At 40.2% G+C, this 26,946-nt stretch overlaps 1 protein-coding gene and 1 pseudogene across 1 annotated transcript in view; one reads left to right on the top strand and one right to left on the bottom strand.

Annotated features, from left to right (window-relative positions):
• LOC129093150 (uncharacterized) overlaps nt 1–22,834 on the top strand; it is a 25,390-nt pseudogene extending 2,556 nt beyond the window's left edge.
• Nucleotides 22,351–26,946, bottom strand: part of lrch4 (leucine-rich repeats and calponin homology (CH) domain containing 4) — a 44,571-nt gene continuing 39,975 nt past the window's right edge. The window contains exon 18 of the mRNA XM_054600925.1: nt 22,351–26,946. Coding sequence (XP_054456900.1) covers nt 26,716–26,946 — 231 coding nt within the window. The 3' untranslated portion in view covers nt 22,351–26,715.

Raw genomic sequence — 26,946 nt, 5'->3', positions numbered from 1 at the left:
TTCACACATGACTAGTCATGGTGTTCTCATTCATATATTATAACACTGACTGCAAAAATAGCCTCTCCACATCTGCAGTCTGGACAGGGGCTGTGAGGGAGATTGCAGCTACAAGGCTCAGGGTGGGATACAGGATACAGAAGCACCTCCCCCTGGGATTTGTTCTGGTAATAATGCAGTTGATGTAACTGGTATACAGTACCCTCAGATTAGGACTTCTCACTATCAGTGTGAAGGAGTCCACTCTGACACAAGACAGACTCCCTCAGTCTTAGGAACTGCTCTGCCAGTGTCCTCATCTCAGCATCTTCACACTCCGCAGAGTTTGTCACAGTCTGTCTGGAGAGAGTCTATCCCTGACAGCATCAAGTATGCAGCGATCCCATCCTGCAGAGGCTTCACACCAGTCTCTGATTGGAGACGTGCCTGCCAGCAATCCTTGACTATGCTGCTCTCTCAGCTGTTTCAGGGATGTCGTCAGCAATGTGACCTGAGGTCAAATATGACAGCTCAGCTAGGAATATTATTTAATTAGAAGGAAAACCAAGGACTGTGGTATTGATCTCATACCTCCTGCTCCACCTGGTGGAAGAAAAGGTTTCTCTTTTGGAAAAGCAAAACCTGCCTGTGGATCTTCTTATGCACAAGTAACATTAGGCACAGGTCAGCAGGGATCAACTGATCCTTTACAAAGGAATACAGTCCTTGAGCTGCTGGCTCATTCAAAGCGTGGAGCAGCAGAGTCTTTGAGTGTCTGTCCAACTCCAGGTTTTCTCCCTAAAATAAATCAAGATGATGAATCTGTATGGTGTCATATACATTTAGGTATACACTTCATATAAATGCAGCGCTTTGGTTTTTAGGACAGTACTTCCCACTTTGTCAGGTCGCCAAAAAACTACATGACAAAACTAAGTAATATATAAACATCCATTTTATGTAGTTTAACACTCAACAAGACCCAGTTGCTTGGTGACAGACATCAGTGTTCTTATGATCCATGAACCCCCACACAGTGGGATTTGACAACTCTGCCACCAACCTGGCCGTTGATCACCATTGTTTTCATCACGGAGGAACCAGCCTTCACGGTCTACGTCGGCCAGGTTCTTTGAATACCGCGAAGGCTGGACTGAGCGGTTCCCGAAATGAGACGGTCTGGTCGACAGAGGATTTCCTGTTTGCGTCACCCGCTATTCGCACCCCCACTCTTTTCCCGCTCCCGTCTCCTAGCAACCAGCTGCGGTTGTCCTAAAAGAGGTAAAGCTAAGTTAAAAGATTAAAGTGGACCAGCAGCTATAAATAGCGCAGCGGCTCTCTGTAGCGTCAGATGGTTAGTTAATAGTGTCACGTAAATTAACCGATCATTTTAACACAAGTGTGATCTGATCAGGTTCCTTGTTTTTAGTTTTAACACTTGTATCTGTAAATATTCACGTCAGTTAAAACCCAAATACATTTAAATGTGAATTATCCCGTCGCTGGTCCACTAGTCGCCATGCCGATTGAAAAAAAAAAATCGACTTCACCGGCACGCAATGAATCTTGGGATATGTTGGGAAGGATCCATCAGTTGTACCCTCCAAATCTGGGAAAAGTAGGCCGCATTTGATGGCCGCATTAGGAGGAGTCTTTTAAATGGGACAGCCTCGCCGCGGCCGCTGTGACGCAATCGGTCTACAAATACACCCTCCGAAGGATGCAGCCGCTGCACACCAGGTATCAGATTTAGCATACCTACTTTTCCCCTTAGGTTTCATAGTTAGGTGAATTGTTACAAATTCCATCCAAAGATTCCGTTTTATGCAACTGGCCCTTCTACTTGTTGATTCTTTTACAGTTTACCTTCAAATGTAATTTATGGCATATTTTTTTGTGCGCCATACAAAAGTAGTATACTCATAGGAATACTACTCTCAGACCCATCATTGGAATTCTATATAATGTTTGTTGTATTTTGCTAAGAATTTCTGGTCTGCTGTCTGAATGGCTGTTCTGTAAGCTGGCTACTGATGAACTTGAATCTGAACAAATCATTGCCCTCACTGGTCTTGTGTCCTCTATCCATTGTAGTGCTTACAATACTGCCAACATTTCCCTTGTGTGCACTGATAATCCATCAGTGAAAACCTGGACATAACCGTGATAACTGTCAATATGTGCCTGTATTGTATGTAAATATGACATACCCCCTCTGCCCTTGTTCTTCTTTTTTAATAAAGCAAAGTCTATTGTGGCTTCAGGAAGTATCCATGGTGCTATTGCTGGCAATGGTACTGTTGGATTGAAATTGAATTGATCCATGTTAAGTTCTGTTGCTTTTTGTGATAATGTCCATCCAAAGCTTCTTGTCTTCCTCCTCTCCTTTTCCCATCAAGGTTTTAAAGTTTCCTGTGTTGGATGTTCTTTACTGTGGCCCTGTAGATTAGCCCAATAACTCAATGCTAGCTGTGTTCTTCTTAATTCTAGCGGCATTTCTCCCATTTCCACCTGTAATACAGCCGTCAGGGTTGTTTTAAAGGCACCAGTGCATAATCTCATTGCCTGATATTGAATATGATCCATTTTTTTGAGAGATGTGCTTGCTGCTGATCCATACACCATACAATAATAATCTAATATAAATTTTATTAATTCAGCTCTCACTTACTTTCTTATTACTAGTCACATGACATAACTTCCTATAACTGACAGCCTGTAATTATTAAAGGGACCACAACAAAATACAGATACACATTGAATTACTTTAGAGGGTGCAACTAAGCGATCAAACGTAAATAACAGCGAAAAAATGGATTCAGTGCAGAGCTCGTGCTTCTGAATGAGGAGGATTTAAAATATCAACCATGTGTCTGTTGCTGCCTTTGTCCATCACTACTTCATCTGCCAGCATCAAAACAAAGTCAATGGTTAACTAGCCTGGGACAAATGTGACACTGACGCACTGCGATTTATTGCCGGCACTGAAAGTTGAGAATATTTTAACTTTTAAAAAGTCATGCACTGCACAAAATGGGAAGAATGATTTTGAGCGCAATGCGTATCTAGCAACGCCTCTCGTGATCGGGGCTTTGATTTAAATCCCTCTAGTAGCTGTTTCTGAAATACATTACATTACTGAGATAAAATGTGTCTACTTGCATTTTACTAAGACTTTTAGTTCATACATCAGGCTGATCAACCTACCCTAAAAGCCTGTTTGACAAATAAAACGTTTTTTCTTCAATTTAAGAAATTACATTATGGAAAATTAAAAGGCGGTAATTATACCCCTAAAATCTCTCCTAAAAAAGGGACTAAGGAGAGTCTGACCAAAATTGTTATCAGAGTTTAGAATCAAAATCTCTTTGTTTGCCAAATGTACAATGTACACAAACAAGAAAGTTAAATGGTTAAGTTAGAAATATTTAAAGTTAAATAGAATACTTATATACAGAATGATAAAATGTTTAAAGATAATAAATATGCTGCATAATACTACATTTGCTCATACAGCACAGTCCTGACAAATATTGGACGGAGGGTTGTGCTGACTGTTCAGGTGTCAGAAGGTTGTGGACCTGATGGAGCAGACGGTCTGATGGGAGCTTTCTGAAGAGACATTGAGCCGGTTGTGACTGGTCAACCAGTATCCTACTGGCTTTATGGCTCTCGTTCAAAACACTCACTGCACCCGTTCCTGGACTGTGAGCTGCCTGGCTGTTCACACGCTCTTGCATTAGGTCTATTGTCATCAAGTTCCTCAGAGGACGGATTATAATTTCAGAACAGAAGAAGACCTAGAAACAGATGTAAGAGTGGAGGAATTGGGATCGGCTTATACTCACACAGTGTATGTACAGAACAACATGTTAATGTGAACACGTCACATTAACCACACAGCAGAAACATACCATTATACACCAGGTGAGGGGACTTTGTCAAACTGGGTTTGGTGATGCATAAAGTTCCATCTATTTTGGGAAGAGGTAAGAAATACAGTGGAGAAGGGAAGGAAAATGAATAGAGGTCTGATTGCGTTGGAATAAAGACCAATGGGCAAGGCAGACTTAAGTCGTCAATTTTCCGTCTGTTTTGGGACCATTTCAATTTTTTTGAAAAGAGTTATAAACCTTTAAAATAAATTTGTGTGAGCTCTCAAGACCATAATTATGTGAAGTTAATTAACCATATATCATTTATAATGTATTTTAAATACACATTATCAAGAGACCTATTTGTGTCTGTGGTTGGTTTTTAAAGGTCTTAATGTGGGTTTTTCTAGGCAAAGGATGACAAATATCTGATGTGGATTGCAACGTCAACCCAAAGCTTTGTGTTTTTGTCTTGTATGTGGACTGAAGACAGAGCAGTGATCTGCACACCCCTGCTGGTGCCGACACAGCCGGCCAATCAGCCTGCACAGACCGCTGGTCACCGCTATATAGGTGACTGATTGAAACCCTTACACTTACACTTTTTCCTTATTATTCTCTCCAAAACTGTGGACTTCTGCCTCCACATAGTGGCAGCTACATACTTTATTTTAAAAAATACAGCAGGTCAAGGAGATGTCATCAAACTGTGTGTGAGGTTTTTTTTCAGAAAGTTTTGACCTCTACATTTTGTCAACAATTTGAAAGTTTAGTCTCTTTTTGTTGATGTTCATGAGCCTACTGTACACAAAACACCCCATGGCATGGTTTTAGCATTTAATAGATAGAAGATACATGCAGTTCCTTCCTACAAGCTCACCTGTTTGTGTGTTATTTAGAAATCTACACTGGTTTGTATAAAGTTCCACAGTTCACAGTAAATATCTGAGCAAAAGCATCAAGCTCAAGCATCAAGCTCAAACAGAATCTGTAGGCGTGTAGCTGTGTGAACAGACTGGTGAGCTGAGGTTCAGTGATGGCCTGGAGGTTAGAGAAGTGGTATTGGTGAGATAAAGAGAGTTGAATGAAGAGCTGGTTGATGGGATGTGATGAGCTCAGTGGAAAGAAAAGAACAGTGTGCTCTGGACGCGATGAAGTCTGGAGGTGAATGGGGAAGAAGAGTCTGTTTCTATTAGAACAGCAGCAGAGAGGAGAACAGTGTTTTATTGAAGTTGGACAGCAACTATATGATCGGCTTAAGGCGGATCGTGGTAAAATACAATCTGGTTGGTTTAATTTAGAGTGAGCACCATTAGTCAGCTGAAGGAGTAGAAGCTTGAGAGACAGAGGAGTTTGTGAATAAATAAGAGCATAAAGAATCTTCCTGACTGAACTTGTGCTAAGCGTCATTTACATCTCCTGACAGGCAAGATACATCTGGATGGGTAAAGAGAGACACTCCCTCATTACTACCACCTTAACCAGGCATATAATACCCCCATCTGCCTTAGTGGAGCTGCTCAGCAGCCATCAGATCAGGCTGTGCTTGTACTGGGCAGCTTCCAGGTGTGAGTGTAGTCTGGGAATACCTGCAAAAAAGAGGCTTGGCTCTCAACTGACACTGACACTTGAATGGATAAAGGTTAGGTTAAAAAAAATGATATCCATGATCAAGGTGGGAAAAGTTGGTAGAAGTGTACTGAGGGACAGGAAACAGGCATACATAGGCAATAATAACTCTACAAAGAGCTGATTATCACTGAAGACACACTGCGACACATTAGGGATGGCGATATGTTAAAATGTTCCATCCAGCCACCTCAATATTATATCTGTGCAGGTATTCCTGCTGCCGGCCGAGCAGCTGTTCTCAATCGTTTTTTCACAGGCAGTTCATTAGATTAGCAATATTAAAATAAATAAAACCACAAGGATCTGTACAAGTGAGTGAAAAACGTGGTAACTAGGGACTACAAAAGACTGCGACGCTTTCAGTCCTGATCCGGTTCACTTTAGTCCTGATTACTTCTCTTGTTGTGCTGTAGCTCTGATAGTTTTCTCCTTAGCAGACATTTGTACCCTGTTCTTGTGAAGGTAGGAGGCTTCACGAACTACATGTTTCTCCACAATGGGACACTAAACTCAGGATGACGATGATAATACCAGCAGCCTAAGGATCAGGTGATTGAAAGGGATGGAAATTGGATTCCAACAGCTTCAGGGAATCACTGCAGAATCTGTGCACGTTGCTCTGGAAGCTGAACTTCTTTATCGTACATTTCTACCTCCAAGTCCGGACATCACCACCAGCAGCAATCCATCCACACCGGCCCCCGTCACTAGCTCTGATGATCAAACAGGGATTTGAGAAGCTAATGCAGATCTACTCAGTCAACCTTTATCTAATGAGGAAGAACCATTCCTTTAAATGCCACCCACAGATAAACCTCAGTGAAGTGTGGACAGTTGCCGTCTCACCACATTACACCGGGTTTGAGCATGACAGTGAGCAGGCTGCCTCTGTTAACGTCCCTTTTTTCCAACAGTCAACCATTGAGGCATGCTTTGCAGGTTTACGGTTCAGATGTGTGCGTCAAAGTTCACCAACATTTTCTCTCCCAGGTTTAAGTTCAGTTTGGTCACTCCCTGTGTGTGGAACCTACAGCTTCAGTGCCTCTCAGCTGCAGCTGCTCTGTGATTGATGCTAATAAAACTGCTGATTAGTTTTACATAAGAATGCTGGCTTGAATGTCTCCAGATGGCGTTCCCACAACAGTTTGATTTCTTGTGGACAGAACTTTTATGCTATTGCTCAGTGAAGCTTAAATACGACTACACATTTTCATTATCTCTATCATGAAATGGAATTCAATATTTCTGAAACACAAGGCAGTTTTATCAACAAGCCTCTCCTGGAAAGCAGTTCTGCCACCTTTAAATTCCTACAAGCCCAGTGTCTGCTATTTTCCCTCAAGCATTTTATATTTTTTTATTGCTGTACTTGGCAATCAGACACGTCTACCACTTGTCAGGGTCCACTGATTGCATCAGTACAGTATTCAGCCATCATTCAGAGCCTTCACCTGCTGGCCAATTCACAATATCTAATAATGAACCTTTGAGAGTTCTAAAAACCTTTAATCAACCAGAGGGAGTACTAGACCTGGTCATGCTTTGATTTCTCAGCTGCTGTTTGAATTTTCTTATGTGTTTAGTATATTTTAATATTACTCTTTTTTTTCATAAATTCCACTGCTGCATTTTCTTCACTTCTATCCATATTCTATTTTTCTTGGCTGCATCCTGTAACTATATTTTTGTGGTTTTCCCACTGGGACAGTTTAGATTTATTTCCTTACATTTCCTACCTTGCTCATTCAAGTTATTTGTGTTGGTGTACTAGCAATCAGCACAGGAATGTCATCAATATCTGTTAATTGCTCATATGTTGTTTCTTTACCTAAATCTCCTGAAAATTAGTTTTTACAAGTATTTATATTTTTAATTGAATACTCATAACTTAATAATTAAAATTAAAGTTTAAGGGGGAAAACATCCTTTATATTATTTATAGAGAGTTTACAATCAAAAGCATCTTCAGGACTTTGTGGATTGATCACATTTGACTGACAGTGCTGGCAACAAAAACAAAACAGCACATGTTGATTTAAGTGCTGCTACATCCTGATTTATGAACAGAACTGAAATCTTCAGTGAAAAGAGCTCAGATAAAAAAAAAATATATAGAAATCTCCCATGTGAAGAAACTGTTGGTTTGACAGGAAATTGTGTCTATGAGGCCAGAGATCAACTGTGAAGAAAGGGCTTCAATGCCTTTAAATATTATCATCTTTACTTCCTGGTTGAGACACTGAGACCTTTCTCTTGAGACAGTCAGTTATTGGTGTAATAGTTTTGATAAGAGGCGACTTCCCGCTTTGTCTGTTAAATGTGGGACAGTGCAGGACAATCACAGGAGAAAAAAGTGCATTTTGCTGATTTTTCTCAATTAAACTTCCACGGAGCTTAATCCAATCAACAAAATGAAAGATATTTGTATGATTCACAATTTTTTAGCAGAACTGGATACAAAACAAACTGGACTGGATAAATATTTACTCCAGTCGGTGTCAGGCAGCTCCATTATTAAAATGTTATGGAGCCAAGGAACAGTTGAACTTGTTTTAAATGAAGCTTAGCGTAAATTCAGTCAGAAACACTATCTTTACGCTCCTTGTCATTCATAATCCCAGTCACTCTCCCCACATGACTAGTCTATCAGCTGATTGTGGGTTTCACTTAAAGTTAACCAACCAGAGTCTGCCATGGTTTCCTTTAGCCAATCACATCGTTGCTGTCAAACTTCAGAAATGTTCTCCTCTCTGCTGCTGTCAGTTGTCATTTCAGCACGATCAGATGGACCCTCCTCCACCCCACTCACCTCCAGTCGGCATCACAGTCATGCTCCTCATTCATCATCGGATGCAACGACTCACTACATCACCACCACCACCAGTGTCTGGACTCCAGGGGGGAATGTACCTGTCTGACCTCAGCATCACTGTCCCTCTGTTAGACGATTTCCAATCGCCAAAGACTTTGCAATATTAATTTCTGATGTGTAATACATTATTGTTAAAATTTATTGAAGTCTCTCCTGATTGAAATATAGTGTGTAATGGCAGATATATATTTATTAGCATTGTGTGCAAGTTCACACTTTACAAGAGCTAGCTCAAGCTTCAGTTCACACAGGTTTAGAATGATTTAACTTTAAATTAACTCATCTCTCTCTGCCATAAATGTGACACACACAAAGTGAAATATAGAGCTTAGTGTATTTTGTAAGTCTTGGTTTTGTTTTGTTTTTCTAATGACAACCAGGTCATTTCTATTGAGACCAACCCTAATCTTGTTCTCCTGTACGTCTATTCGTTCCAGCTATGGATCAGTCCATGCATCACCAACAGGCAGCAGAATGCAGCTGCTGCTGGAGTCACTCACTTTCCCTCTCTCCTCCCCGTGCAGCCTCGTCCTCCTCCAGGTCAACGTTTTCCTGCTGCTGGAGACTGGAGACTCTCCGGTCAGTTTAGTTCCAGCACAGAGTCGGCAACACTCTGCCTGCACGTAGTCTGTGGCGATATGGCACTGCTGTGACAGACTTCTCTTCCTCTGTTGCTGACAGATCATGACCCTTTGCCCCCTGACAACCTGCGGCCGAGGCAGCAGGTTTGTGTTCGGGTCAGAGCCACCTGCTCACAGAAGGACTTCAGTGCAGGTATGATGCTTTTTCTCTATTATAATTATATGGTCAGCTGAGGAGATGACACAGAACCCTGTGTTATTCTGTAAGACTCTCTCACATTCAGCTGTTGACTGTAGAAGATTTAACTAAACTAACATCAGTGGAACCAAATTACTTTAAACTGGCAGCATTTCAATTGTTAATGGAGGAAAGAATATTAAAGTAAGAGGAAACACTTTCATTGTAAAAGGCTTGATATTATCTAAGCTCCAACTTAAGTTTCAAAGCAGACCTTCCCAAGAGAAATTAGATAATTTATCTGTACCCCTCCTCTGCAATAAGCAGCTCCCCAAATAATCCGATATTACTGACATACAGAATAAACTGATATTGATGAAACAGAATTCCAAAATCCATTACATATTCAATGATGATAGACAGTGTTAAACCAGGTGTTTTTATCTTATTTGGTACTTAGTCACTACCATGCCATACCTAAGCATAAAGCAATCTCTGTCTCTCTCTATATGTGTACTATATGTGTGTAAAGTGTGACGAAAATGTCATTTAAAATGACAAAGTATAGTGTGACATGAAAATGTCATTTAAAATGTCATAGTATAGTATGCCAATAAAAGTCTTAAAAAATGTATAGTATGTCATGCAAATGTCATAGTATATTGTGTCATAGTATATTGTGCTATAAAAATGTAGAGTTTGTCAAAAAATGTACACTATACAAATGTCATAGTGTGTATAGTGTGTCATTAAAATGTAATAGAGGTTCACTTTGGATTCATCTGCTACGAATGAGTGGTAAAAAGCGTGAGGTTGACGACAAATGTAGACTGTTTAACAAGTCTGGATTCACTATTCAAGCACATCAGACTTGATTCCTCACACTGAGTAAGTTACTACCTATGGATGGCTGAAAATAAGTGTACGGTATGTTTTCTATGATTTGATCTAGTGATGAAATAAGGAGGTTATGCATGACAATATTTTGTTTTTCCCCCACAAACAATCCGTATTTCTCACGTGGCCCCCCAGGAAAACAATTGCCCATCCCTGGTATAGTGTGTCATAAAAATGACATAACAAATTTCATAGTATAGTATTCCATGAAAATGTCATAAAATTTGATAGGTATAGTATGTCATAAAATATAGTAAAAATGTCATAGTACAGTGTGTCATAAATAGTATAGGATTCCATACATAATTAATAATGTAGTATGTCATAAAATATGTCATAGTATGATAAGCAACAAAAATATCTTGTAGTATGCCATAAAAAATATATATATCATAAAAAAATGTCCTAATCTAGTCTGCCATAAATATTAAGAAAAATACCTAGTGGATATCTGCCATCTACTGAGTGCACCTTTCATGTTTTGTGATACTTTTGGAATCAAAAAAAATGCTGATGATCACTAACTCAGGGGTCAAGATGGTCCAATAGGAAAACAAGTTTTGTTGTCTGTTTCTTCCAGGTGCAGGTTTCAGGTTCCATCCTCATCTCCAACCAGACGATCCCCATATGAGGAGGAAGAGGACTAACTTCAGGACTCACCCATAACCCCTTCACCCACCTCATATGACACCCCACTTATGGACGGTGAGCTGCAGACACAGAAATCCCTTACAGCAGGGACATGAGGAGTCTGGATTCTACATGAACCGAATTCACCACAGACGATGAGTCCCTGCTGCTGCTCACAAAACTTGTTAGAGAATAAAGCAGATAAGGGGAAAGGAGGTGAAGTGAATTTGAAGTTGCAGACTCTTTCTGGATGTTGATGAGATTAGTAATTGAAGTTGGTGGAAGCACAGTGAGACATTCAATACCTGCTTTAATACACTGATCAGTGGTTCTCCATGTTCCCCAATCCAATCAAGTTTAGATTTTAGGTGAATGGACTTTTTCCATGGATTTGTTTTTGACGCATAACAGTGATAATAAAATAATTTTCTACTTCCTGTCTGTTGGTCTCTCAGTGGAAACCTTGATGCTGTAGCTCCTTACACACACTAGCCCCATCCTCCCTGTATCATCTGTACAGGGAGTCATGCTCTCCTCATCTAATGCCTTGATCTCTAGCCTCGGGCAGTTGACAGCCCACAGCTGCACTGTGTTCATTCTGCAAGCAGCACAGTCAGCATTTGACACAGAAATGCTGTTCACCTGATGTTTTGGAGGTGAATGGCTGCAAAATGGTAGAGAAGGTGATTCTCAGCTTTCTACAACCCACATTTGGATGAGGAACACACAGTTGAAAGCATGTCAGTGGTAAGTGCTTGTTTTTCTTTTCTGTAATTGTTTTTCTTGATCAAACCTAAATGGTTCTACATCATATTTCTGCATGCTTACGGAGCCCCAGTGCGCCTTCTGGTTGTATACACTGAACTGAAACCGTTGGTCACATGCTTTTCAATTCAATTCAATTCAGTTTATTTTGTATAGCCCAGAATCACAAATTACAAATTTGCCTCAGAGGGCTTTACAATCTGTGCACATGCGACATCCTCTGTCCTTCCCTCACATCGGCACAGGAAAAACTCCCCTAAAAACCCTTTAACAGGGAGAAAAAAGGAAGAAACCTATGGGAGAGCAACAGAGGAGGGATCCTTCTCCCAGGATGGACAGAATGCAATAGATGTCATGTGTACAGAATGAACAGCATAACAGAGATACAACACATTCAATGTATATGACATAAATGATTCATATAATAAGACTACTTATAATAACAGCAGCAATTATTACAGTAGAATTATAGTTATGAAAATAGGGATAGTAATGTGATTAATAATAATAATCGAAGTAGCAGTGGGTGTCAGTCGGCTCACAGCAGGAGGCACGACTACGGTCCAGGTACCACAACGATTCATGGAAACCTGCAGAACGAGAAAGCAAAAGGGCTTCAGGGTGGAAGTAAAGCTAAAATGCTTAATGGTACAGGTAATAGTAATAGTAATGTGACTAGTAATAATAATGGTGGTAGCAGTCGGTGTCAGCAGGGCCGTAGCAGGATGCACGACCACGGTCCAGGTACAGCCACGATTTATAGAAGCCTGCGAAGCGAGAAAGCACAAAGACTCCAGGGTACAAGCAAGTCAATAAGTGTAATAGTACAGGCAATAATAATAGTAATGTGACTAATAATGATAGTGGTAGTAGTAGTGGGTGTCAGCAGGGCCTCAGTAGGTGGCACGATGACAGTCCAAATATAACCCCGATTCCTGGGAACCTGCGAGGCGAGAAAGCACAAGAACTCCGGGGAAGAAGCAAAATCAGTAATGTGCATAAATAGGAGATTAATACATAAAGATGGAGGGAGAGAAGAGGAGAGAGGAGCTCAGCGTATCCTAGGTAGTCCCCGGCTGTCTAGGCATATAGCAGCATATCTAGGGGCTGGACCAAGGCGAACCTGAACCAGCCCTAACTATAAGCGCTATCAAAAAGGAAGGTCTTAAGCCTGCTCTTGAAAGTGGTGAGTGTGTCTGCCCCCGGACTGAAACTGGAACCTGGTTCCACAGAAGAGGAGCCTGATAACTGAAGGCTCTGGCTCCCATCCTACTTTTATATACTCTAGGAACCACAAGTAACCCTGCATTGATTGAGCGCAGCTTTCTAGTTGGGTAATATGGAACTATAAGTTCCTTAAGATAAGACGGTGCCTGGCCAGTTAGAGCTTTGTAGGTAAGTAAAAGAATTTTAAATTCTATTCTTGATTTAACAGGGAGCCAGTGCAGAGAAGCTAATACTGGAGTAATATGATCTCTTTTCTTAGTTTTTGTTAGAACACGTGCTGCAGCATTCTGGATCAACTGTAAAGATCTAAGAGACCTATTAGAGCAGCCTGATAATAAGGAGTTACAGTAATCTAGTCTAGAGGTAACAAATGCATGAACTAGTTTTTCTGCATCGCTTTGAGACAGGATTTGCCTGATTTTCGCAATGTTACGTAAATGAAAAAAGGCTGTCCTTGAGATCTGTTTTATATAAGAGTTAAAAGACAGATCCTGATCAAAGATAACTCCAAGGTTCTTAACGGTAGTGCTGGATGCTAGAGCAATGCCATCTAGAGAAACTATATCGTTAGATAATTGAATTCGAAGGTGATCTGGGCCTAGTAGGATAACTTCTGTTTTTTCAGAGTTTAACATTAAGAAGTTACAGGTCATCCAGGTTTTTATGTCCGTAAGACATGCTTGAAGTTTAGAGAACTGGTTAGTTTCGCCTGGCTTAATTGATAGATATAACTGGGTATCATCTGCATAACAATGAAAGTTTACTGAGTGTTTTCTGATAATATTCCCCAAGGGAAGCATATATAAGGTAAATAAAATAGGTCCAAGAACAGACCCCTGTGGAACTCCGTGACTAACCCTGGTTTTCATCGAGCTTTCATTGTTTACATATACAAACTGAGATCGGTCTGATAAATACGACTTAAACCAGCTAAGTGCGGTTCCTTTAATGCCTATAAGATGCTCCAATCTCTGTAATAAGATTTGGTGATCAATGGTATCAAATGCAGCACTAAGGTCTAGCAATACAAGTACAGAGACAAGTCCTTTGTCTGAAGCTATTAGAAGGTCATTGGTAATTTCACCAGTGCCGTCTCTGTGCTATGATTCACTCTAAATCCTGACTGAAAATCCTCAAATAAACTATTGTTATGCATAAAGTCACAGAGCTGATTTGCTACTGCTTTCTCAAGGATCTTAGAGAGGAACGGAAGGTTAGATATAGGTCTATAGTTAGCCAACACCTCTGGATCAAGAGTAGGTTTCTTAAGAAGAGGTTTAATTACAGCTAGTTTGAAGGCCTGTGGTACATGGCCCGTTAGTAAAGACAGATTGATAATTTCTAATAAAGAATTGCTAACTAAAGGTAAAACTTACTTAAGCAGCCTAGTCGGAATCGGGTCTAAGAGACAGGTGGAAGGTTTAGACTTAGAAATAGTTAAAGTCAATTGTTGAAGGTCGATGGGAGAAAAGCCATCTAAATATATTTCAGGTTCTACAGCTGTGGATCGATCGGTACTGGTTGAGGGCAGTAGATTATAAATTTTTTCTCTAATAGTTAGAATCTTATCATTAAAGAAGTTCATGAAGTCACTACTACTGAGGTTTATAGGAATACACGGCTCAACAGAGCTGTGACTCTCTGTCAGCCTGGCTACAGTGCTGAAGAGAACCCTAGGGTTGTTCTTATTTTTCTCTATTAATGCTGAGTAATAGGCTGCTCTAGCATTACGGAGTGCCTTCTTATATATTTTAAGACTGTCTCGCCAGACTAACCGCGCTTCATCCACATTGGTGGAACGCCATATCCTTTCAAGTTTTTTTTGCTTTAAATCGCGGGTTTGAGGGTTATACCATGGAGCAAACCTCCTTTCTTTTATTAGCTTCTTTTTTAGAGGAGCTATAGAGTCTAGTGTCATTCGCAGTGAGCATGCAGCACTATCAACAAGATGGTCAATCTGAGACGGGCTAAAGTTAGCGTAGGAGTCCTCTGTTATATTGAGCAATGGTACTGAATAAAACCCTGAAGAAATCGCTTCTTTAAATTTAGCTACAGCACTATCAGATAGACATCTAGTGTAGAAACTTTTGCCTAATGGCGTACACTCTGGTAGAAAAAATTCAAAGGTTATTAGATAATGGTCCGATAAAAGAGAGTTCTGTTGAGAGACAATTACATTTTCTATTTCAATACCATATACCAGAACAAGGTCGAGGGTATGGTTAAAACAGTGAGTCGGTTTATGTACACACTGAAGCCAATAGAATCTAATAATAAACTAAACGCAGTACTAAGGCTATCATTATACACATCCACATGAATATTAAAATCCCCTACAATAATAACTTTATCTGTCTTAAGGACTAAACTAGATAAAAACTCTGAGAATTCAGATAGGAATTCAGAATACGCACCTGGTGCACGATACACTATAACAAATAAAATTGACTTTAATGCTTTCCCGCTCGGGTTTGAAAGACTAAGAACAAGGCTTTCAAATGAGTTGTAATTTAATTTAGGTTTAGGGTTTATTAATAGGCTTGAGTCAAAGATAGCTGCTACTCCACCTCCTCGGCCTGTGCCTCGAGGAATATGAGTATTAATATAACTTGGAGGAGTTGATTCATTAAGGCTAACGTACTCTTCATGACACAGCCAGGTTTCAGTAAGACAAAATAAATCAATATGATTATGAGTACACCCTTAGATGACAGAGATCTAATATTTATTTTTGCCTGTAGTTTATATACATTTATTTCTCTCTTCTCAGTCTTTTTTTCTGTTGAAAACATTTTCTCATTTATTTTATTATATTGAATATTTTACTTCCACTTTTGATCTTTTAAACTCAACTCAGATGTGAATCTGCTAAATACCCATTATTTGCTTTTTATTCTAAACAAGTGACCTAAACAAACACCCAAAAATAGTCACATGCTTTTGTTTTTCAGTTTTTTAAATACATTTCTTTTGGTGAAAAACGTTTTATTTAAATTTTAAGCAATTTTTTTTTGAAAGGTATACTCAATAATTTGGATATAGTACCCCCAAATGTTGTTGCACTTTTGATATTTCTAAACAGCAGTTTCTCATCTTTGCATTGGTTTTAGCTTATGACGTATAACATGTTCCATACATAACAAAGGAGTGGGCTGTTACAGACCGACCCAGAGCCCCGATAGGAGCCCGTGTTTTATCAGCCTCGTCCCACCGCGGGCTGACGGAGCAGGACGGATCCGCTGCCGGCGGATATCCATCTCTGTCGGAGCGTGGGGGGTGCACTCCCATCTTCAATTACATCCCACAAATGTCAGACTGCCTCTCCAGTCGGTTAGCGGCGGGCCTCGCGGGGGCATCAGCTCGAACGTGACAGGAATCGGACCGGCGACATTTCCATGCACAAGTGCGAGCATGAGCATGGAAATCGTGAGACAATAAGCCGGCAGCAGACGGTCCTCCAAGGCGGAGCGGGATGGAGCCATTAAGATGATAGTCAATTAGGCCGCGCTGCTAATTGACTCGTGATGAAAGCCAGAGCTGATTAATAAAAGGGAGGCCGCTCTCTTCTTCTCTGCCTGTATGTGATGATGCATAGAAAGAATCAGAGGAACAGCTGGGCTCTTATCAAGCTTTGTCCTGGAAAGCTCAGGTTCACCCATACAATGGAGGTCAGTGGAACACAGCACAGCATTAAAATGTGACTTTTTAAGTTCAGCAGCAACATCTCAACATCTACTATAAGAAGTGCCCAAGGCAGAGAGGGGAGAGGGGGATCAGTGGGACACCAAATAACCTTCCTTTACTCACAGGCGGCTTAAATCTAAATGATTTGATCCCTGTGCAGAGACAGGTGTCTGCTAACCATATATTAAGTTTTTCTAGAGCCAAAAGTGAAGGGCACAATTTTGTTAAATGTACACAGAGGGCATTTCCATAAATTCGGACTCCCCGGGACAGTGGGTTGGGTGGGACACAATGTTCTGGGCTAAAACTTATTGTAGTCTAAATTTCGACACCTATCTTAAATGTCACTTGTTCACACATTTCTTTGAGAAAAAGAATACATTTTACTTGTCTCTTCTCATATTTTGAATTTTCTCTTAGGTACGAACACAATTCCTGAGTGGAGTCATGTGACATTAGTCTGCTGTTGTGCCAAATTAGTTTTTTACCAATGGATTGCATATTTAATAACTTTAAAGCAATTTGCATTAGAAAATCCTATATAAATTACACTGACACCTTCTTGTCTGACTCTGCTTAGAGACTTCAATGATGCACTAATTGAAGGTGAATTTGTGTCTGTATGTAATAAGGTCAGTGAGAAGTTTAACCAGACGCTTCACGGCTGAATTACTTCTTTAGGATGCCTTAGAGCCTCAGGCTCTTGGAAGACATTGTCCAGGGGAACATCACATATAGTGGAACTTATTCTTTAAGCCATTTTCATACTGCACTATTTCTTCTTTATTCCAGTGACCCTCAGGTGACACGGTATTAATTCCGTGGCTTTAGCAGGTCTCTTAATTCTGCTGCTGAGGCTGTTAAAAGGTATAGTTTTTCATTAAACAGGTTTAAAACTTCTGAAGTTATCGTTTTATTCTTTGGCTCAAAGTTTATGAATGAACACTTCCGGTCATACAGGGCGTTGATAATGCTAATTTTCATGCATGCGCGCTCATTAACGCACAGGTGGCACTCATGTTCACCCCGATCATTTACACAGTTATCTGAAATCAGAAGTCTCTTTTTTTAACTCCAGCAGTACGTTTCATCCTTCCTATGTAATCTAACCTTGGTTTGGAGGGCCCTCGCTGTCAGTGTTGTGATTGGTGCCCAAAGAGGACACAGCTGCACCATTCACTGTGCAGGATGTTTAATGCAACAGCAGTTATATTTGGGACTTTTGCTACGCTTTGGCAGCAATGAACGAGACACAGGTCGACTCGCTCACATGTTTTACAGAAACAAATCCCCACCATGTCCAAACCGGTTGCCTGTCTCTTATCTGCTGCTCCAGTATTTGACATGCTGTTCAAAGTAGTATGGAGACGACTGTAATCCTGCTTTTCCTCGGTACAAGCTAGCTTTGTAATTATACTTCACCAAGGATTAAAGGAGTCATTCAACCATTTTTGATAAATGCACTTATTAACGTCTACATTCATTAAAGATGCAGCAGAACCAGGTATTGTCTTTTTGATTTCGTGCATCCTTCTTGTCAAAACCTGGCACCTACATTACCCACAATGCAATTCGACTGTAGACCGTTTGATATTCAGGTGTGTTATGCTCGGCCATGAATTACAAATATGACGTGTCAATTTAAAAGATGATTTGGCACGTTGAGAAAGTTGCAGTTTGTCGTAGATTTAGTTTTGTGAGAAACCGATCAGTGAGTTCTCGTCTCGCACAGTGTTTAGCCGTTACTTTGGCTCGCTAGCTAGATGGGTAACATGGCTTTATCTATACACAAATTTATCATTTTCTCACTTGATGTGTTTTTACGAGCTATGCTAACTGTTTCCTCCTGCTTTCGGTCTTTATACTAAGCTAGGCTAACCAAGATCAGTCTCCAGCTCTGTACTTGACACCCATGAGATGGACATTGGTCTTCTCATTTATCTCTGAGAAAAGCGCGTGTTGAACTATTCCTTTAAATTGTTTAGTTAAATCTTTACAACGAGACATGAAAAAAGACAACGCAAGGCTTTGAAGTCATTTACATTATTTTTATTGTTACCATGTATTTGATCTTTGGACACAGTAGGTCTAACTGTACAGTCAATTAAATCGAGTTAAATATGCTAAAAACAAACACTGGCCCTGAGATGGATCTCTTTGGTGTGAAACAGTTAAATCTATGCAGATGCAGCTATGCTGTGCTAGCATTGCGTTGAGCCAGCAGACCCAGACGTTTCCGTTTTTTGGACCCGCTGGGAGACGTTGGCCAGGTCGGCTAACACTTGGACAGTCTGGGCCAGACGACTCAGCCCCTCGTCCTCCATGATGAGTTGGGGGGAACATAAGGAATCCTGGGAAGGGACAAGGCAAAGAATGAGCAGGTAAGAGACACATTTGGACATCTATATATCCTAATGCTTTGCTGGAATAATACTCACTGGTTTTCAGCATTTCAGTTAGTTTGTGGTAATTCAGTGAATACAACTTATAATATGCACCATAAACCAAAATTAAATAGATCATTTAAATACGTTTTGAAAGAGGACAAGCCCACAAGATTGAGAAATAATGTAGAAACTGCCTGTACTCTGCCTGTGTTGAGGATTCTTGAACTCAGATTGCCAAAATAAAGAAAAGGACTTGATTTGGCATTTGTTTTGCCTCAGAGTTGCCCTCTTTGCCTGGCTGGTTTTTCAGCCTAAGTTGGTAGATGTATTTAGGACTTTGGACAGCTAGGTTAGTTGTTTGCCTCTTTATGCTTAGCTAGGTTACATATGCCCTGACACCAGCTTTGTATTTGAAGCGAGACTGTAGCTTTTGCTAGTGATAATAACCACAGGATAATGATGTACAAAAGACCCATAGAGTCAGCAGAACATCATCTACGGTTTCTAAAGTTAGCCAACATTAGCTAATGTTAGCCTCCATAAGCTAATGGTCATACCTGCTACGCACAGATCCAACCCAGACTTAATCCCATAAAAGCTGAAAATAAAGCCTCTCTGTTAACTGTAACACATATCGACACTGCAGTAGTGCTGTCTTCTCTTCTGAATATAAAGGCCAACCAGGTGGTGAAGGGTTAACTCATTTATGAGACATGCTCACTGGCATTCTGTAGCACAGCATATCATTTCATTCCATTCCATACAATGGATATGAGAAACATCCCCACCATGTTGGAGTGTTTATTGCCTCCAGAGCTGAAATGAAAATCTATTAAATCTGACTTCCTTCTACTTTCTCGCGGAACAAGCAAGCAGGCGCGTCCGAATAAAAACAACCACACCAACATCGTGATGTTTGATGGAAAAGAAGGGTTTGTGTTTGTGTCATTCAAACCATAGCAGTCATGAATTCTGTAGGTATTTACATAGTCATAGTTAGTTTGGGTCAGATGGGCTGGATGCACCAGTTTTAGTCAATGCCTCGTATCCCATAGTTACCTGGGCCCTGTTCATCAAACCTGACTCAACTAATCCAGACTAACTTGATGTTAGTCAGCTAAAATGATCCTGCTTACTTATTTTTTGTTACCCATAGTTGTCACTATGACAACTAACAATAACCATCTTTGGAGCTGGTCAAATGACCACAGCAAACCACGCCATGTGTGTTCTACTGCGATTCTATTTCTATGGTCTACACAGGAATACATTTAATGCATAGTCACCACTTCAACAAATTCCAACAGTTAAGCAATAAACCTCCCAAAATCTACCGTAAAGCAAATCAAGTCTGGAGATTGAATAGTGTGACACGTTTCCAGTCAACACTGACTCTGCTTTATAATCAAATTAATAATTTTTTACATATGATGCATCATCTCTTATATTATAGTGTTGGAATGACAAATTCCTTTAACAATGTGAATTCTCATGTGTTCTGGAATCAGATGCAGCAGCTGTTCTGAGCCTCTTTATAAATGGAGCCTTTAAGTGGAGATTTACACTTTACTAAATAAAAACAACACTCCAGCACACAAACTACTCATAGAATGCAGCAGAAAACAAATATCTATACTTAGAAAAGCTGAAAAGCTAGTTTGATAAATTACTTTATCCCCACAACTCTTATACTGTAAGATAGAAGTTATAGTGTTTTCTAGCTTTAGAAAGGATGGTGCTTCAAATGTTTCCTAGAAATAGATTTACACTTTACAGGAGTATCTTCAAGCTCTCACATTTGTTTAGTTTTATTGCTGCTACCTCATTTAGTAAATCATTGAGCTGACTAAGAATGTATCAAGGACTTAGTGTAACCCAGCAGTCTAACGATCAGAAACATTTAGTGACATGTATTTCTTCAGCTCACAGGGTCTTAAACTAAACTTTGGGTCTTTGATATAAATCAACCTGGAGGATATAACGTAGATTTATTTTTATCTTGCTGAAAATTTGTCTTTGTTGGGGAACTCTTTTGACAATCATGGTTAAAGTAGCTCCACCACGAACAGCTAACACTTTACGTTGTTGCATGTTTATCCTGATAAGATGTTTCATCAAAATTAATTTGGATGGATTTGTCTTCACGCCTGCAGGGCTGATATCTGCTGCGATGTAATGTTACTGACAGATGGGCCCCTGGATCCTCAGTGACCCCCGAAACCCCAGAAGATGATCTCGCTCACCCACAACAATATTACCCAGTACGTTTCTCTGATTGAATCTAGATAATCAATGCTGAGACTTGACTATACACATGACATTATAATAATAACTACTGACTCATAGCTCCAGCGGTGTGTGTGCGAGCAGCAGGCTGACTGCAGAAGTGATGCAGAGAGGGACAACCTGACGGGGGACAGCACTATGTACTGAGTGCCGCCCCCCCCCCCCACCATACAAACCCACAGGCCGACTGCTCTTGTTCTCTGAACTCGGCTCAACACACTCACCTGCTCCAACATGGGCCAGCTGGAGGTTACCATGGTAAACCTGCTGTTTGGAGAGCACACAAGCTTTTGAAGAGGTTAGAGCACAGGGCACAGTGGACAACAGGGCATCTGCACGCCTGCTCACGGTTTGACCACCTTTCATAAGCTCCAATGGGAAATTGATTTAAAGCTGAAATGTAATCAGACTGAGCTGTTAGTCATATCATGAACTCAGTCCTGTGCTGATCAGAGAGCATATGTGCATGATTTTCTTCCTCTCCAACTCCACCAATTTCCACTGACTTTTGTGTATTTAAAGAGAAAAGGTCTGGTGTTATTGTATATCTGTCCTTTTGACAAGAAATCCCATGAAAAGACCCAAACCGACAATTTGTTAGTCCGTCTCTTCCTTTTACGCGTCCAGCCTGTCAGTGGCTCTGAAAACAAGTCTTTGTCTCATCTTTGTTTGGCTTGTCTAAGCTAGTTGCTGCCCCACTGTGGCTGGTGAGGGGAAAACTGTATACAGTTGGTGAGAACAGTTGTAGAGGGTGTGCACACAGATACTGTATACGGTATACTGTTTGCAATATTAAAAACCTCTGGGTGTATAAAAGGGAGAGTTTATGTTTGGCTTTACAAACAAATTTGGAAAATAGGATCCATTTCAAACTGTGCAATATTGATTATTTGCACCTGTCCGACTTAAAACATGCTATTCCTGATGTAATGAAGAGAAAATATCTTGCGGCTGGATAACAATGGAGCTGAATGGCATAGAGATTACGTGTTAGTAGATACATTTATTGTTGCTTTGGTTCTGCACATGGGATTTGTCAACCAGAACAAAATAGAATATCATCAGGCTTAACCTTTAGTCAACTTTAGTTTGAAATCAAAATCTAACTTGTCTTAGTAGTTAAATAAATAAATTAAATAATGTCATACTTTATCTATAACAGGGCAAACTCAACATCCTTTCAAGACCATGTGATGCAGTTGAAAGTTCCACCAAAAGCAAGTAAGTGGACCTTGAGTTGATGTTTTTTTTTTTTCTGGTCAAAATAAGTTGGTGAGCAGTGGCAGAGACCCTGATTACATTCAAGTTCTTGGCTGATTTAGCAAAAGCACAACAGCAGGCAAGCAGACAGACAGCACATGGTCAAAGTTGTTTTTTAATTATGTCTTTACAGTGGGATGAAAAAAAACTTTACATATAGATTTATATAAACTCAAAAATTATTCTCAATAATACAAGGTTGTCATATAAATATAAAATACAACTGTAGTTCTGTCCCGCTAAGGTATTAAAGAATATAGCTTTGTCTAAGCCAGTGAATGAATTACTGTTTGTTGCTCATCCAGTTTCATTTATAAAATATACATTTTGAATTGAAACATTTCATTTTAACAGCAGGCTAAAAAAAAACTGGAGACGTGGGACGGGAGACTTTTTACAGTGGACATTCTGACCTCCAGACTACAGCAGAGATGTGAGAGTTAACTGGATAGTGGACTTAATTAACCTGTGCTTTACACCTTGTTGAATCAAGTTAGAAAACTATATTGCAATTAGATAGAATGGCTTTTTAGGAGTGGGGCCCCAAAATGTTTTTATATTATATAAACAAATAGACATTATTAAATAAATATTCATTAATATATTGTGTGAAATATATATACACATAGCAATAATTTGTGAATTTGTTGTATTTTAAAACTAAACGTACTATGAAATGTTATTTATTATAATTTTGTAATAAGTCAGTTATACATTTATTTCAAAAGTCTGTTTTATCAAATTTGCATTTTTTTTTAAGTGATGCTTTTATTTTGCCTTGATCCTACAGTTAGCCTCTGATAGCTGGAGCAACGATGATGCTAAAGTCCTTTTGAATCAACCAACTAGAGGCAGAAAAATAAAGTGGAGATTGAATTTAATGCTGTAAAAAAACAAAACATTATACCGTTAGAGTACAATACCTAGCCCTGATTTAATTAAGCTTAACAAGGCTGCACATGTTACATACGTAGCCAGCTCACTTGCTAGGTTGGTTTGTCAGCTGTTATTATTGCTGGGCATCAAAGTGAAGCAGCTAACTGGCTAATTCAGAGTTCCCTTTACAAAGTTTTCATGTGAAACAGACTAAACTCTGTCTCTTTCTGTGGTCGCTCAAACCAGCAGGAGCTAGCTAACTTCACTCCTCAGTCACAGCTAGTTAGCCAGCTAGCTAGGTAGAGGTGTAGCTCTGTTAAGCTAAATACAATGAGTACTGGTTCTGTTTATTAGCAATTACAGCTAGTTTGTTGCTTCAGAAACCCCTTGGCACTGTCGTTGCTCTAGCTAACGGGAGCTAATGGCTAAATCCGGCAGTATTTGTGCCACAGACCGGCAGCGGGAACGAGACCGGACCCACCACTGTTATGAAAAGGGATAAAGTATCATGAAATAAAAGGGTTTCAGGATTCTCTGTTATATATTTTAAACAATGTATTTATTTATTTAATATTAAACACTTGGAGCTCCATTTTTTTAAGAAAAAGTCTTGTCATTAGAGTAGGGCTAGACCAACATATAGTTTACTGATAAAAGGGGAAATATCAGTACTGTTGATATTATATTTTCCACAGTCACACGGGAAAAGCCTATAAAAATGAAATTGTAGGTTGTTTCTTGATTTGATTTTCCTCTAACATTTTGGAACTGATATGAATAAGTCATGCTGGTCCCCTAGCTTTACTAGATTAGAGTTTCAGTAGAAAGTTATGGTGTCCCTCTCTGGTTTAAATATTGTTTGAGACCTTTATAGGAGTAAAAACAATAAATTATCTGAATTATTAGGGTTTTGCAGTTTGAATCCCAATAAGCTGACTATTACTAAAGGCTTTCAAACCCCATATCAGTCCAATAAGCATTATAATCAGATTCCAATGTGTGTTTAGCAGCAAACACTGACCTTCTGAGCAGAAACAGCCGAGGTAGAAACAGCAGAGGCACTCTGATGCTCTGCTAAATGTGTAGCCCCCAGGGAATCAATTATTACCAATCGAATGAAGGGGAAAACTTTTAAACAATCAATGTTGTTTTAACTCTGAATAATTGAATATTGATCTAATTTGCCATCGTGTGTGATTAAAAACACGTACACTGATTTCACAAAGCTAACCAATTTAGTGACGCCTCTGCTGCCTCACCTCTGAAACAAAAATAACCAAAAACAGAACAGATATAATAAATTAAAAAAAAGCAATAATTTAATAGTCTGTTTACATTTATACAAACATGAAGTCAGCTGGTCAAGCGACCCAGCAACCACGACAAAAAAAAAAGACTTTACACACACCTCCTGGGGGGCTTTGTACCGTTTGGACACATGAAGTGTGGAGGGAGATCGATGCAGCGATATTTCCCCCCCCCCTTGCTCACAGTTAGCATAGCAGACATATAAAAATAGGAGCAGTATCTGGGAGAGGTTTTAGTCCGTGGTCAGTAAGAGGCACTGTATCATCTGTCTCACTGTCACATTGTTGTGATCTGTAACATCCAGGTTCCACATTTAGCCCACTTGCATCTGTCTCAAGGCCAAAATTCACATTCACAGTTCAGTCTGGGCTTCCTTCTCTCTCAGTGGTCTGCCTCCACACAGGAAGCCCAGAGTTTAACATATCTCAGAGGAAGAGCTGCTCTGAGGGCAGAGATAAGCGCAAGTTTTAAAACTTGGTGAGCAGAGCTAAAGAACCACAGTTTCTCTGGTTGAAAAATAATGAATCAATCCGGTCTTATCAAGTTTTCTGAGATATCTAGTTAGAACTCAGGGTTTGCTTTTAAGCGTATGGAATTGGTAAAAATGATAAATGTCAGGAGGTCAGCAGCCCGGTTAAGCAGCTTACCCAAGTACTAATGTTTGAGAAGTTGGTGTGTAAACTGTGAAGGATGTCTACGGACAGTTTGGGTAATCATTCTGCAGGTCGCCACCTTTTTCTTCCAAATAAACTAACCAGTTTTACTTTTTTCAGTCTGTGTGATCATCCGACTGCCCCATTAGAACTTCTTCATAGTGACTTTGCCATGTTCCCAGATCTCAGCATGGTGAGTACAATGTTATCATACCCGGTTAAACTAATCTTCGAAAGTAAAACTGAAGTATTGTCTGCATGTTGGCGTATTTGTCATTTTTTCCAGTGTACAGTTGGTATATGCTGTGGTAAATACATAATACACATTAATAAAAATTCGGATATACTATTAATGAGTCACATTTCAAAGTGTTTGTGAGGGGTCCCTCGTAGGGACCAACCCACAGAGAATTATCCCCAACTCTGCAGCTTTTTAGCCTCTTTTGGCTCACGCTTTAAACATCACTGTTCTGTTGTCTGATAGAAAGTTCCGTTAAAGCCACTGTGCTCTACCTGCTCAGCAGCTAACCGCAGACAGACACAGGGGAACCTGTAGCATCTAAAGAGACTATTTAGAGTGAATAACTCAAACTGAAAGATTATAAAGCTCAGTTTCTGCTTCATATTCTTTAGGTGATAATATGTCTAATGTTGTTGCACTGCCCCCAGGTGGCCAATAAAAATCAACTGGTGCCCCTTTAAGTTTAACCATGCTCCTGTTTGCACATCTCCTGCATGTAGAGCGTAGGTTGTGCTCTGTCTCTGTGAGATACAGCTAAACATATTAACGGTGCAGAGTATCTGGATGTTAACATAGGCCAGCAACAAACAACATTGGAGAGCAGTTCTGAAGAGACACAAATGTAGCTTGTCTGCTCTTGGTCTCAATTTTATGGATACATTTACCCAATCATGCATCACCATGTTTAGATATTCTCAGTGAAGTTATTCAGGTGTGTGCCAGCAATGATTGGGCTCAAATCTGTTCTCTAGTGGCTACAACCTGAATCTTCCATGCAGACACAAAGTCTGCAGGCCAGTACATGAACATTGTAACTTACGTTGCAGCAGTTTGTATACAAGTGCACATCGGTAAAAAATTAAAGGTATAGTATGTCATTTGGATTGGGGTCCTTTGCTCCACCCATTGATGTCTCAACCAATGAGAGCAGCTCTGCCTCAAACAGTTAAAACTCCCATTTCCTCCAAATGTGCTGTGCGTTACATGTGAAGTTTAAACTAGGTTAAGGCATGTCTCTGCTGTAGTATTCATCCTCATCAGTATCAGTGTAGTGCTTTCTACACACCTCCTGTCAGTGCTGTAGTGTATTCATTGTTTCTTAAAGGTGCTTGGCTGCATGCTCTATATGGCTCAAACATCCAACCAGTGCAGCTGTGGAGTGTGAACACACACTCTGGAGGTCTCTAAAGGCACTGAAAACACACACACACACACACACACACACACTGCAGAGCATTGTCTGAGACGACAACTGTGGGAGCAGCTGTGTGTGTTGGCCTCACACTCTGCAGCTGTGTGTGCGTGTGTGTGTGTGTGTGTGAGTTCAGTGAGCGTGTTGAGCAGTTCATCAGTCATGTGATTATTTAGGTACAGCGTTGCTCCTCTAGAGTAACAGGTAGCAGTAGAGGACGTAGAGCAGGGCCATGGCTGCACAGTAGAAGAGCAGGAAGTCTGTGGACAGCAGCGAGGAGGAGGACGACCACGAAGGTGAGGAGTGGCGGGGGGATCGGTCCTCCGCCGTCTCCCCGCCCCTGGCAGCCAGCAGCGCCGTCACACAGCGCAGCACAGCGGGCAGCTTACACAGAAGCACATCAGAGCACGCACACACATCCGT

The sequence above is a fragment of the Anoplopoma fimbria genome, chromosome 7 (genome assembly GCF_027596085.1).
Source record: "Anoplopoma fimbria isolate UVic2021 breed Golden Eagle Sablefish chromosome 7, Afim_UVic_2022, whole genome shotgun sequence".
Classification (NCBI taxonomy): domain Eukaryota; kingdom Metazoa; phylum Chordata; class Actinopteri; order Perciformes; family Anoplopomatidae; genus Anoplopoma; species Anoplopoma fimbria.
The sequence above is the reverse complement of the archived record's forward strand: the minus strand, read 5'-3'. Positions and strand labels throughout refer to the sequence as shown.